General features: G+C 46.3%; 2 protein-coding genes across 3 annotated transcripts; one reads left to right on the top strand and one right to left on the bottom strand.

Annotated features, from left to right (window-relative positions):
• Positions 1-845: 845 nt before the first annotated feature.
• On the top strand, positions 846-6,229 carry Bctsc11. Its single transcript, XM_024692100.1, has 3 exons — positions 846-2,229; positions 2,281-3,733; positions 3,787-6,229. Exons 1-3 carry the CDS (start codon positions 1,304-1,306, stop codon positions 5,482-5,484), a joined length of 4,077 nt encoding a protein of 1,358 aa, XP_024547874.1. The 5' UTR covers positions 846-1,303; the 3' UTR covers positions 5,485-6,229.
• A 323-nt stretch (positions 6,230-6,552) lies between these two features.
• Positions 6,553-12,943, bottom strand: BCIN_03g06810 (hypothetical protein). 2 transcript variants are annotated; one of them, XM_024692099.1, is made up of 6 exons: positions 11,758-12,943; positions 11,240-11,701; positions 10,651-10,786; positions 8,027-10,581; positions 7,588-7,973; positions 6,553-7,533 (listed from the first exon to the last, which is right to left on the bottom strand). In XM_024692099.1, exons 1-6 carry the CDS (start codon positions 12,379-12,381, stop codon positions 7,413-7,415), a joined length of 4,284 nt encoding a protein of 1,427 aa, XP_024547872.1. In that variant the 5' UTR covers positions 12,382-12,943; the 3' UTR covers positions 6,553-7,412. The 2 variants fall into 2 exon arrangements, with proteins under 2 accessions (XP_024547872.1, XP_024547873.1); XM_024692098.1 differs by having other exon boundaries at positions 8,027-10,786.
• Positions 12,944-13,087: the final 144 nt, after the last annotated feature.

Raw genomic sequence — 13,087 nt, 5'->3', positions numbered from 1 at the left:
TGTAATGAAACTTTGATAATTGGTCTTACTTTTACCTAACGACCATGATTTTTGGCTGAAAAAGTCTTTTCACATTGCGGGTCTTGGGAAGGATGGCATTTGAAATTTCGGGATTTGAAGAATTTAAAGCGGTATTGATAGAAATTGATAGGTATTTCTTTTCGCATTATTTTGTTCTGTCATTACATGAAGTCTTGAGGAATGGAAATGCAAGGCTGACCGGACGGAGCCAACGGGGTCGTCCGCCATGCCTACCTACTAAAAGCACAGCACAGGTCTGATTGACAGGTCTGTTCTCTCGTACGATGATTCTCATGTCTCATTGGACCCCACTACGAAACTACGAATGGTTCTAATCTGATGCCGCTTGAATGATGGAAGAAGACTGTGAAGATCCTGGGGGCCCTCTCGACGTGGTGTGCAGATGGAGAGATCAAACAGCTTCGTAAAAGAGCGACAAGGCGGTCTCTCTTCTTGGAACGAACTGTCATGATGGACTGAAGATCTGATAGACAACGGGGTTACCATGACATTCTCTTATCAGCCTATTGCCGTTCTTAATATAGAGCTGCTACTGCAATGCTCATCGATAAAGAAGTCCGATTTCTGGAGGGCAGCAACATTTCGATATCTTCAGTTCCAGAGCTGGACCATATCCATGTAGAGTAGGAACGTATATGGACAATACACAGGAAGACAGAATAGATGCAAATATCCAGAAGAGTTTGAAATATCATGAATGTATCTGTCTGTCTGTCCATGAACCATGCCTCTATAAAATGAACACCAAAGGTAATTTGTTAGCGATGTCTTCATGGTCTCTTGGTCTTGTTGGTCTGTGTTGTGGTTTATACCCCAATCATCTATCTATCTGCGGGAATGGGAGCGTTGAAGAACAAGAACGAATTGATTGATGAAACGCTTTAAATCTTCTATCGTCTTTTTGTCGCAATACAATCCCGCATTTGAATTTCAGAGTTTCCAAAGGTGCTGTTTGATACCTCTATTTCCCCACAATCTTTAGTCATTTTCTAGCACAGCTCGAGTACAGCAAGCAACACTTCAGACTTCACGATCTACGACTTTGGTGCACACATCGACTGCGGAACCTCCACACATACCGCGACAAGCATATACTGTATCGCCCACGAATAGCTTTGAGCTGGATCAGGATCCATTGCACTAAAATCGTATCTCCCATTCTTGCATAGGTACCTGGATGACTTTTGTGTCGGTCCCTTAACTGCACCACCTATGTCACCCTGGCACGAAGAACGTTGACCCCGACCTCTCGAATGGGCAGATGGTTGGACCATCGAGCATTCTGGGTTCGTCTGTGACGACTGCCCAGAAAAACACCTACGCACAACAATATGCCGGAAGGACGAGCCTAGATCAACCTGGGGGTTTGCAACCACCAGGTCAAAATGGCTCGCGAATGGCCTCAAGCTCGACAGCCGCATTTGCGCCTCGTGGTTCCTCTCTCGTGCCATCTCCCGCCCCAGGAAGCTTCAGTTCGACAATGCGCAGCCAAATGCCACGGCAAGCTTCGGCTCTTGATACAAATGTTTCCATGGTAAACTTGGAGCGATTGGACGAAGACGATAGTACGACGCCGGTGAAGATATTGTCGAATTTACGCGAAATGCTGAGTAGGGAGATGAAAATAAAGGAAGGCAGTGAGAACATGTTAGAGGCGCTGAATACGAAGAAAGCGAAGCAGACGAAAGAGCAAAGGCAGCGGGTGGAAGCGGAGTTGAATATATCCAACCAGAAGATCAGAGATTTGAGATTGAAAATTACGGAAATGCAAAAGCCTAAACCACCCACCACTCCGCCGCGCAGTCGGATGGATGCTCTCTTCCAAAGTAATGGTGTGAGATCACCTCCAAGTGCTTCTAAGAGTATGGGGGGCTCAGAAGCGGCAGATGAGCCTACAGAGTCGCCAACATATGTCTTAGCTGAAATATTACAAGCTCTAGAGGCAGAAGGTCTCACTCCGGATTACTACGTTGGTCATGCAAACGATCTGGTTGAACTCTTCAAGCGACATCCTACCTTAAAGTATGATCTGGTCTGGTCAGTATTTGGCCTGAGAATGCAAGTTATGCTCCTGAGTGGGAGCCGAGAGGTTGTAGCTGCAGGATACCGCATGACAAGATATGCGATTTCGGATGTCAGCTCTTTACAAAAGATTCGCAGCCTAAACACTGATAATCTTGTTGTCGTGTAAGTACTGGATTCGGTAAACATTCATGTCTAATGCTAAAGAGTTCTTAGATCACTCATTAAGAAGGGAACTTCTGACGTGGAAAGAGAGCAGGCCTTGAAGTTTATCCGAGCATTCCTAGATGTAAAAGACGGTATCAAAGAGGTCTCTAGGGCTGTGGTAAGAACTATAGCTTCAGTCGCAGACCATGAGGAGGATCGACTCAAACCTATCTGCATAGAGACACTTGCGGAGATCATGGTTCGCGATCCAGGCCTTGTCGTTGCCTCTGGCGGTCTCAGACCTCTTGCCGATGCTCTAGGCGATGGTACTTACGACGCTTCCGAGAGTTTAACAGCAGCGTTTTTGTTCTTGCTCGATTCTCCTCTTAGACGCCAGTATTTGCGATCGGGTTATGAGCTAGAAATCCTCTTTACTTCTTTCACCGACTCACTTTTTGTGAAAGAAGAAATTCTAAAGCAGAACTCGAAGGCTATTTCATATGCTATGAACTCATGGCCTGGACTTATGACATTGTCTATGTACGACTTCAGAGCTATCAAATCACTGATATCATGCTTAATCCTTCCCAATCCCATTGTACGCGAGACTGTCATAGATATGCTTTATGGAATCTTGCGCATCAAGTCTCCTTTTTGGGCAACCTCCTTCCTCGCTGGCAGGCGTCTCACTACATATGGAAGAGTTGCAAACCTCAAAACAGCACCGTCAAAGCCATCGGCGCAGTCAACGACTGATGATGAGTCTGGTGACAAAAGTTTCGTCGATCATTACACAGCGCTTCTACTGGCAGTGCTGATAAATGCTGGCATGGTTGAAGGGTTGTTACAGGTGACCTCAGACACCGACAATGCGATGTTGAAGCGAAAAACTACTCTGCTTATTGGAGAAACCTTGAAGCTTGCGAGTCAACTATTACCATCAAGCTGGAGTGCCGAACTTCAGTTGCTTCCCGGGTTATTCGCTGCTGCATCTCAGTTCGGGAGCGATGGACGACTTGTAGCCACTAGCACGGTATATCAGATTAGTAGTGTGAGTCGGACGTTGTATAGATCAGCCCCATCCATCTCGACAACCCTTTCGATAAATAACAGTCACGATAACTTGTCAAGCTTGGGAGACCAACCTAAAAGTAATCCTAATGTCTCGTTTGACGAGACGACATTTAGACAGCTATTGGTTGAATCTCAAGTTTTGGCTAGCACAAATCCTATTAAGTGGAAGTGGGATATTATCTTGCGAATTATCGAGGGCCCGTTGTTAAACGGCAAGCGGCTAGATGAAGCCGTGAAAGCCTCAAAGTTCATCAAAAGAATAATGAGTTTCTATCGGCCATTTAAGTACAAGTTTTCTGAAGTTAGAAACACAAGGATAAATCAAAAATATATCAAGGTCGGCTGTGCGCTTATGCACACTCTCCTTCAAACCGTTGAAGGAGTTAAATACTTGGCAGATAACAAGCTACTCAGACAAATTGCAGAATGTCTTGCTCAATGTGACCCGGTAACAATATCTCCCTGATTATTATGATTGTCTCGTATACTAACACCCAGCAGACGAGCGGCCTCACCGCTTCCCAACCAACATTCTCAAAGGAAAGGCTTTCAGAAACTCTTGCATGTGGTTATTTTGCTATGCTTGGAACTTTGACTGGCGATCCAAAAGGGTTGCAAATGCTCGATCGTTGGCGAATGATCAATATGATGTATCACATAATCGATTTGAAGCAACGCCCCGACTTGATTAGGCTACTGTTATCAAACTTTGACTATAATTTACCGGGACACCCGAGAGTCCTCCTGTCTAAGGCTCTCACTGCAGGATCCAAGGAGATTCGTATACATGCGACGAACGTCTTACGCAAATATTCAAGTCGAGCCACAGGGACCACCGACTATAAATGGGCAATCGAGCTTTTAGTCACGCAACTTTACGATCCAGAGGTTGAAGTCTGCGCAACTGCTATCAAGATTCTCGAAGAAGCTTGCAACAGGAAGAGCTACCTCGAATTCATTGTGGAGTGTCGTCCAGCTTTAGACCACTTGGGAGAAATCGGTGCTCCTTTACTACTACGTTTTCTTTCCACGTCAATTGGATATCATTATTTGGACGGACTGGATTATATCAGTAATGAAATGGACGATTGGTTCCTCGGACGAAATGATAGTTATGTCGGAGTTATCGAGGCAAGCTTGGCAAAATCCTTTGTAGAAATGCCTGAAGAATCTTCAAATAGGATGAGTATGGACGAAGATAGCTTTGATCTCGAGGGCGAAAATGATGCGCAAGTTCCTCCTCACTTCTACAGAGAACTTACCCGTACCAAAGAAGGCTGCAAACTTCTTCAAGATAAAGGACATTTTGAAGAATTCGCTTGCACTATCCGTGAATATGGTATGCTAGCCGATGATCCGGAACTCATTCTCAAAATTAAAGGATGTCTTTGGGCAGTCGGAAACGTAGGATCCATGGAGCTAGGCGCACCTTTCCTAGAAGAGTCAGATGTGGTTGAACAAATCGTCAAGATTGCAGAAGAACATCAAATCATGAGTCTACGCGGTACCGCATTTTTTGTTTTAGGACTTATTTCGCGTAGTCGACATGGACTTGAAATTCTCTCCGAACATGGATGGGATTCAAACACCAGCTCTCTAGGCATCTCACTCGGTCTCTGCATCCCTCAAAACCTGAACAAGTTCTTCTCCTACCAACCTTGGGAACATAAAACCATCTCCGACATAGTAATCACAGACGAAGAAAAAATCGAAATCGACAAAGCGAGAGTAGACGATCGGGATATAAATCAACGTATCCTGGAACTGGTAGAAAACCTAGGAAATATGATATTGCATAAAAAGGCAATTGGGGAGCTGATACAAATTAAGGAGAACCAAGGGGATGCATTTAAACAGGTGGGACTTTTCAAGAAGGTTATGGTACTGTTGGAATATCATCATTTTAGATTGCCGATGAGGAGGTTTGTTATTGAACTATTTGAGAAGAGGGTGCTTAGACGCATTGTGCTGGACGAGGATAGTGAGGATGAGATGGAGATGGGGATAGGAATGGGAGGGAGGGAAATGGGGGGAAGAGAGATGGGGGGAAGAGAAATGGGGGGAAGAGAAATGGAGAGAGTACAAAGGGTTCCAAGACACGAAGAAGATAGTGGAAGTGAGGGCGTAAGAACAGAGCGTCAGAGAAGTGTTACGGATATTAGAGTGGTGGGAAATGAAGCCAATAATGCTTCGATATGAGATGATGTGGTTCGAAACAGCAAATGGCTGCATGGATATGTACGATTACAAGAGATCGGCAGACACAGAGAAAGATGGAGAGATGATGAGTGAGGAGAGGTGATACACATACACTCTGCATCAGTTTGCATAAACCAAGTAGCAAAGATCCTTGCAGTTCAAAATTTCTTCACGGCGTTCTTTTTCTTTCTCCTCTTTCCTTCTTTCCCTCTTCGCCCTCGCATAATGGGGAGAAAATATCAAGTAAAGCGAAAAGCGAAAATCCGTCTCGCTTCTCTTTCGCCTTTCCGAAATTTGTATTTTCAACTATTTTATCTGGCATTGTCTTGCTTAGGTTACCTATCTACATATCTACCTACCTAGGTAGGTAGTTGGTTGGCGTGGTACGGAAGGGCGTGAATCTATCTGGTTGGTTGGTTAGTTGGTTGGATGGCTGGCAAGCGTGGTTTGGTGTGGTTTGGTGTATGGAGTGAGTGGAGTGGAGTGGATTGATTTGGTGTTTTTTTTATAGGTATGGTATGGTATGGTTCGGGTTGGTTTGGTATGGTTCGACTTGTATTTAGGGAGTTGGAAGAAGGGAGTGGGGGGATGGATTGAGGGGATCTATGGATGGATGGATAGATTGATGAAAGGGTGAAGAGATGAAATCAAAATTTGATTTGTGGGGAAGAAGTAGCAGAAGTAGTAGGAGATGAAGGTGAAGGTGAAGATGAAGATGTTAGAATTTGAAAATAAATGAATTGGATTTTGCTTATTTTGCTTATTTTATGTTGAGCTTGAGTCGTTTGTTTGTTTGTTTCTTGGATGGATGGATGGATGGATGGAGTCAGTGTGTGCCTTTGACTTCTATAATGCGCAGCGAGAAAAGTCAATGAGAAAAGTAGATGGACGAGGAGAAATGATTAGATGCATGATATGCATGATATAATCTCGAGTAGGTCTCATACATGTCATTTAGGAGGGAAAGTCCAGAACCACATGAAGAAGATGATTTACAGTTACAGCTCGAAGGTTCAAACAATCAATCACATTCAAGTCACACCAAATCACATTTGACGTCAAGGACCATGAATAAATTTTATCATTTTCATTTGTTCTTACTCACTGAAGCTGGCTGGCGTGATGAAAAAGAGAAGAAAGGTATAAAAACCAACGACAGAAAAAAAGAGATTATAATTGTACAACAAGGTTTTCCGAGCATCCACCCTGCGTTCCTCCCCACAAGCAGGGACCTCCAATACCCCCTTGACACGAATCCATAGCTTTCACAATAGATATATCCTCCGGCCCCAGAACAAGACAAGCTTTCTCCATGTTCTTTTGCTCTGTGATTCACTCAAGACCAACCGTCACCAGCCAGCCAGGCTATCAAAGAAAAACCTCATCATCATTATGCAACGACCTTGAAGCCCCATGCCTTACTTGGTGGAGATGACATTAGGGTATCAAGTCGTAATGGCGCCAATGCAAAAAAACAAAAACGCAAAAGCGGGAGCGTAATATTCGTAGACCATCGTATGGATGCATTGAAGCACACCAGGTCATCGATCATTAGAGCCACGTAAAGACGAAAAAAAAATATGGACAGAAGAATAAAAAGCTTTTAGAGGTCGTGATCGGCTACCAACCATATCGCCGTCCAAATCCAACCCCCGCCAGCCAAAGAAATTTGCAGATAGAAAGCATCCCATTTTGTCCCACGCACCAAATACCGCATAATGCATTAGAAAGATGACCGAAAACAAGATCTGATGATAACGGAATTTAGTCTAATGTGTGAAATCTGAGGTATCACAGTGAACAGAATGAGGAACTTTTAAGACGCCCTTTGAAAATAGGCCCCGCCGTAAATGCAAGATTAGCCCGCCGCCTATGCACAGAAATTAGAATGATCCGTTTTATTAAACACTTTTGTTAATGCTCAACGATCAAGCATCCCCCTCCTTCTTGTCAGAAGCTGCTGTGGACTTCGACAATACTGGAGAAGTATGAGTAGAAGGAGGAGATGCTGGATTTTCGGTCTCGCCAGATCCTAATCCTGCTAGAAGACTATGAAAAAGTTAGTTGTGCGTCAATGGATTGTCAAGAATATAATGTACGAACCTGAACGCATTTGCGGAAGTAGCTGATTTCCTATCCTTGTCTTGTGGGGGTGTGCCTGTTCTTGAAGAAGCTCCAGAATCTTCACCTGTTCTGCCCAAGGAACCTCCTGGTCCCATCTTTCGACCACTGTTGCTTCTTGAAGAAAACATAGATGATGGTCCAAAGGACATCTGTGCGTTGGTGTTTCGGCTTGCACCACCCTTGTTTGTAAGACGACGAAGGTCATCCATACCAACAGTGTTCTTCTGGTAATCAGGAGGAGGTTGGTTACCATATCCACCGGAGAAGTTTCTTCCGTCACCACGACCCATTGGCATGCGTCCTCCACCACCACCTCTTTGGCTCCTAGAGTTCTCGGCAGCCTTTGCAGCAGCAGCAGCCTCGGCCTATAACTAATTAGTATATTGTCACTTATCAAAGTTTGTGAGAAAATTCTTACAGCTGCTCTGACTTCATCAAGTGTCTGAGGTCCCTTGTTTGCTTCCTTTGAAGCCCATCCCTTCTTACGAAGATCAACAATATCCATGAGCATGAACTTGAGACGACTTGGCAACTCAGGTTGCTCTATCATGGCATTGATACGAGCAAAGTAAACATCCATCAATGGTCTACCCTTCTCAGTGCTGTCGAGGTTAAGACCAATGGTCTTGAGGAGTTTAGTCAAAGACTCAATCTCGGCTTCATCAGGAAGGCCATTGTAGTCCACGAGTTTCTTAACACACTCATGCATAATACGCTCTGTAAGCATACTAAGCTTGTACAACTCACCAATGAATTGAACAAGACCAAGACCACGTCTCTTGGCAGCAGCTGCAATGTAATACTCGTCTGAGAGCATCACAGCTTCTTCAGTCTTAGCATCCTCGCGTTCACCCTCAGGCTTCTCTGGCAAGTCAATCTTCCAACCTCTCTCGAATTCTTCTTGACATCTATTGAGCAAGTACTTTCGGAAAAGGTTACCACCAGAGACGATGTTTTTGTTCTTGTCTAAGATGCTCTCGTCCTTGATATCAGGGCTCATGGTCTCCAACATGCGCTTGCAGAACTTGGCATACATAGAAGCCCAGTGAGCTTCGTCGGTGGCTTTCTCGAAAGTAAGTTGGATGACTTGTCTCAATGTGCGTCCATCTGCCTCGTCTCTAGACTGTGCAGCAATAACTAAGATTTGGTCGGCAATCTTGTCGAACTTCTCAGGAGTCATCTTGTTCAAAGCTGCCTTGACCTTTCTTTGAACCATGTCGGGATCCATGTGGCCAGCGCCTGGAGTGGCACCAGGTGTAGGCCCAGCAGCACCAGTAGCTGATTGAGTTTGGCCGACACTGCGTGGCTTCCAACCAGTAGAAGAAATTTGAATGGGCTTGATTTCCATACCGCTGGTAAGAGGCATCTTTGCTGCGGCTTGAGCCTCTTGCTTGGCATTACTGCCTTGGTAGCCGCCTTCACGCTTGCTACCACCACGGGTGGATCTGCTTGCTTGACGTGGAGAGTGTGGCATGGAGTTGGTAGAGTTGGTTCGTTGCATAGAGCCACCGGGGAAAGCTCCGCCAGGACGCTGGAATGAAGCTAGAGGGTTGTTGAGGGCTGGTCTTGCCATATTGCCTTGAGACATAGCAAAACGCATCTCGCTTGTAGTACCAGGCGGAAGAGTCTTTCCACCTTGAGCACCAAATTGACCCATGGTGAATTGACCAACAGCATTTCCGCCACCACGGTTTGATCCTCGAGGACCCATACCACCAGGTGTTCTCTGCGATCCACCAGGTCTGGCAGAGCTTGGGTCATCCCCGATGAGAGCCTTGATTTGTGACTCAAATTCCATGGATGGCTTCTCGGTGAATACCTTTTGGAATTGGAGCAAGAATTCTTTGTCGTATTTGAAGGTCTTGCCCTTGGCATTGGCGGCAGAGTTCAAAGCAGGGTTTGGCGAGTTGATGTTGGCTGGATAGATAGAGGAGTCGAGGACAGCCAAGAAACGAGCAGATTTGAGCGACTGGAGAGCTGCACTAGGTTGAGGTGGCTCAACAGGCTTAGTGTTAAGGGGTGCAAGGTTAAGCGCAGCAGGCTTGCCTCGCTTCTCGGCAGCAAGTGACTTGGGAGGTGGGCCCATGGAGTCATCAGAAGTAGGAGTTGATGCACCGCTGTCGGTTTCGAGGGTAGCCTTTGAGAGCTTTGTAGCGAGAGTGTCTGGGGTCTCCTCATCCTTCTTGACATCGCCACCTTTAGCCTTGGCTTCGGCCTCTGCTCTCTTCTTCTCCTTTTCATCTTCGAGGCGTTCCATCTCGCGCTCCTGCTCCTTGAGTTTGCGGTCATTTTCTGCTGCATTGGCCTTGTCGGCTTCGGCCTTCTCGGCGGCAAGTCTTGCTTTCTCAGCGTTACGCTTAGCGAGAAGTTCAGCTTCTTTCTTCTCTCGTTCAGCTTCAGCTGCCTCCATCTCGGCAATTTGTCGTTCCAACTCGTCATCTGCTTCCTTCTGGGCCTTCTCAGCAGCAGCTTTCGCGTCTGCTTCTTCCTTAGCCTTGGCCTCTTCGGCGGCCTTTGCTTCTTCCTTTGCCTTTTCTTCCTCCTTCAACTTGGCTTCAGCGGCGGCAGCAGCTTCGGCGGCCTTAGCGGCCTCCTCATTCTTGGCCTCGTCGACCTTGTCACCGCCTGCTGCCATTTTCTTGACCTTTTCTTGCATCTCTTGGCGAATCTCTTCAGCAGACTTGGTAGCTAAGCTATCAGTGCGAGTATGTTGAGGAGTAGCAGACTTTGGTGGAGGTGTTGGTGTGGAAGAAGCAATGACAGGTGGTGTTCTAGTCCTGTTGCTAGGAGCTGGAGAAGCAGGTGCCTTGATTGCATCAACGTTCAAGACATCGCCATCGGGTCTCTTAATGACAATAGCAGCACTCTTGCGGGTTGGTCTAGAGAAGGTGTTTTGAGCAACAGGCTTTGGCTGAGGTGTATGCGAAGTAGAGGGTGTGATCATAGGAACTTGGTTTTGGCCCATACTCGATGCTGGTCGATGTTCAGACATTTGGGACGAATTGCGGGACATAGGTTGTGGTGCCTGTTGTGTATACTGACCAGCGATATATGGTTGATTGTAGCCTGGTTGGGGTGATTGGGGTGGACCAGGGTGCATATAACCAGCTTGAGGGTACTGGAAAGTTGGAGGGCCACCCATTAGAGGCATACCGGGGTAAGGACCATAGGGATGAGTCTGTGTACCTGTTAGAAATTTGTCAAAGTTGCCAGAAGCTGGCGAAAAATCAATATTTGAAACATCAGGAGAAACGTTGAAATAGGGGGTAGCAGAAGGGAGAGGGGGGAGGCTTAGGTCCGTAGAATTTAGATCTGCAGGTGTCTTCGGGATAACTGAATCCTTGGCTGGAGATGAGGGCAAATTCAACTGTTGGTTGGAAACAGGAAAGCCATTCTCCTGATGCTCAGACTGCATGGATCCTTTTCTATTTCTGGCAATACTTTGACCGTTACTTCCAGGGGGAAAAGCCTGTTCATGGTAGGTAGTAAAGCTGTGACCAAAAAGTTCTGTTGAAGGCTTTCGGTGATTTTGGGCTGAAGACTTATCAAACCACTTCTTGCCTCTACCACCACCACGATTGAACGTTGGACAAGAAAAAGAATCGCTGGAGTAAGAAGGGCATTGGTTTACCGGGTATTGATAGCCTTGTTGTACTTGAGGAGCTCCCATGTGAGATGGCTGATAGTAAGCATGAGCGTTAAATTGTTGTGGGCTTTGCATGGGCAACGCCTGGTTCATGTTAGGAGTACCGGGAATTGAGTTCGAAAGGGCTGGGCTTCGAGCGGCTTGGTGTGGGGAGTTTTGATATGGTGGGCGACCTTGGTTTTGGAAAGGAGGCATGCCACCACGTCCGGCATTTTGGTTGTTTCTGAATTGTGGTGGGTTTTGTGGAGGGAAACCAGCATGGCTTGTGTATTGTTGGTTGAATCCACCACGTCCACGACCACCACCTTGTTGATAACCACCACGTCCAGCTCCTGGGCCTTGATTGTTGTCACTTTGTGCCGAATGCGAAGATTCACGACGGAGGTGACCGCCTGCCTGACTGTTAGGTGCCAAAGGTCCTTGGGAGGCTGCTTGTCGCATATGACGCTGCAGAGAAAGCAAGTCAGTAAATCTGCGATGAATGTGTGGGGAATAGTACTTACATCACCATCGTTGCCTAAACTACCAAAAGTCATGTTTCCTTGTTGAGAGATTCCAGATGGAGGTCTTCCACCACTTGCAGTTGGTTGAGGGATGGGAGATGGCGAGGTTGCTGGCGAAACTACTCTTGGGTTGTTTCCTGGGATTGGGATTGGTTCCGAGGCGGGCTGAGAGATTTGTGGGATGCTGTGGGAAGCGGCAGGAGAATCCATTAATGCTCCAAATCGAATGCCACCTCTTGAGCCACCGACTGGACCTCCATTGGGAACATAACCTGCAGGACCGTTTGCGCTAATTGTAACCGAACTCTTACGGCTGTGGTCAGTCGAACCACCGTTGACTGCAGCGTTGCTATGGGCGATAGCAGGTGCAGAAACTGCCGGTACAGCAGGAGGAATCGAAGCTCTACCGTTTACCGGTGAGATAGAGGATGATTTTCCATGTTGCTGTACCGGCGCAGAACCTCCGACAGCCACGGCGGGTGATGGAGTCGAGGAGCTCGTCGCGATAGGTGGCGACGAGACTGCCTTCTTTGCGGTAGAAGCGTACGACTGGGTCGACTGCGACGCGCTGGTGGTGTTTGAGGCCTGGCTTTGGTTTTGAGATTGTTGGGGAACGGAAGTCATAGGGTGAACTGTTTGTCGAAGGTGACCTCGTGTATCTTTTCGTAAGAAGGGATTGTAATTAATTTGTATGACGTTATCGCGATAGGAGTGGGTGACGGGCAGTGTGCCTTCGCAGATGGTCGAGATTGAATTAGAATCGAAGTCTATTAACAAGAAAGAGAATCTTTTCAAATTAACTCGATAGAAAGGATGAGTGGAGAGAGGATTTGTGGTTATGTTTCTTCCTGAGTGGGCAGAAATTAATCGCTCTCAAAAAAAAGTGCGAATATCTGGAGATTCGCCCTCTCTTTTCGTATGGGTGAATGGATGGGAGAATTTGTATTCGTTACAGTTTTCGAAGAACTATAACTGTACAATTCTGGTCTAAGGTCGATACTTTGTGGAAAAGATATCGAGGAGACTATTCCTGCCGCAGTCGTTCTTCTACAGAATAGAAGATGTGCTGCTGGGATAGTATTTTTGGATTTGGGAGGTATTTTCAAGTTGTCTTGAAATTGTTGGTGGTGGTAGAAAAATTGTTTCGAGAGAAATTCGGAAATCCTGATATCTTCGATGGTGGCTCGGCTAGTTTGGAAATGCTTAAGGTTTTTTTTTTCTTCCTCCCAATTCAGGCCGGGGCACAGGGAAAGGTGGATGTGAATGTGTGTGTCGCTGCCTTGGATCTAAGGCCAACACAATTACTATGTGAGAAGAACTACCGTGAACA

Source organism: Botrytis cinerea, chromosome 3 (assembly GCF_000143535.2).
Source record: "Botrytis cinerea B05.10 chromosome 3, complete sequence".
In the NCBI taxonomy this organism is placed as follows: Eukaryota; Fungi; Ascomycota; class Leotiomycetes; order Helotiales; family Sclerotiniaceae; genus Botrytis; species Botrytis cinerea.
This window is presented reverse-complemented; position numbering and strand designations above follow the sequence as displayed.

Bases quoted from the DNA above. Each gene is read 5' to 3' on its own strand.
- Bctsc11 (XM_024692100.1), top strand. From the start codon at position 1,304: ATGGTTGGACCATCGAGCATTCTGGGTTCGTCTGTGACGACTGCCCAG. The intron at 2,230-2,280 runs GTAAGTACTGGA...AAGAGTTCTTAG, and splicing joins ACTGATAATCTTGTTGTCGT to ATCACTCATTAAGAAGGGAA. The intron at 3,734-3,786 runs GTAACAATATCT...AACACCCAGCAG, and splicing joins GTCTTGCTCAATGTGACCCG to ACGAGCGGCCTCACCGCTTC.
- BCIN_03g06810 (XM_024692098.1), bottom strand. From the start codon at position 12,381: ATGACTTCCGTTCCCCAACAATCTCAAAACCAAAGCCAGGCCTCAAAC. The intron at 10,787-11,239 runs GTAAACCAATGC...ACAGGTACACAG, and splicing joins AACAAGGCTATCAATACCCG to ACTCATCCCTATGGTCCTTA. The intron at 7,534-7,587 runs GTTCGTACATTA...ACTTTTTCATAG, and splicing joins ACTTCCGCAAATGCGTTCAG to TCTTCTAGCAGGATTAGGAT.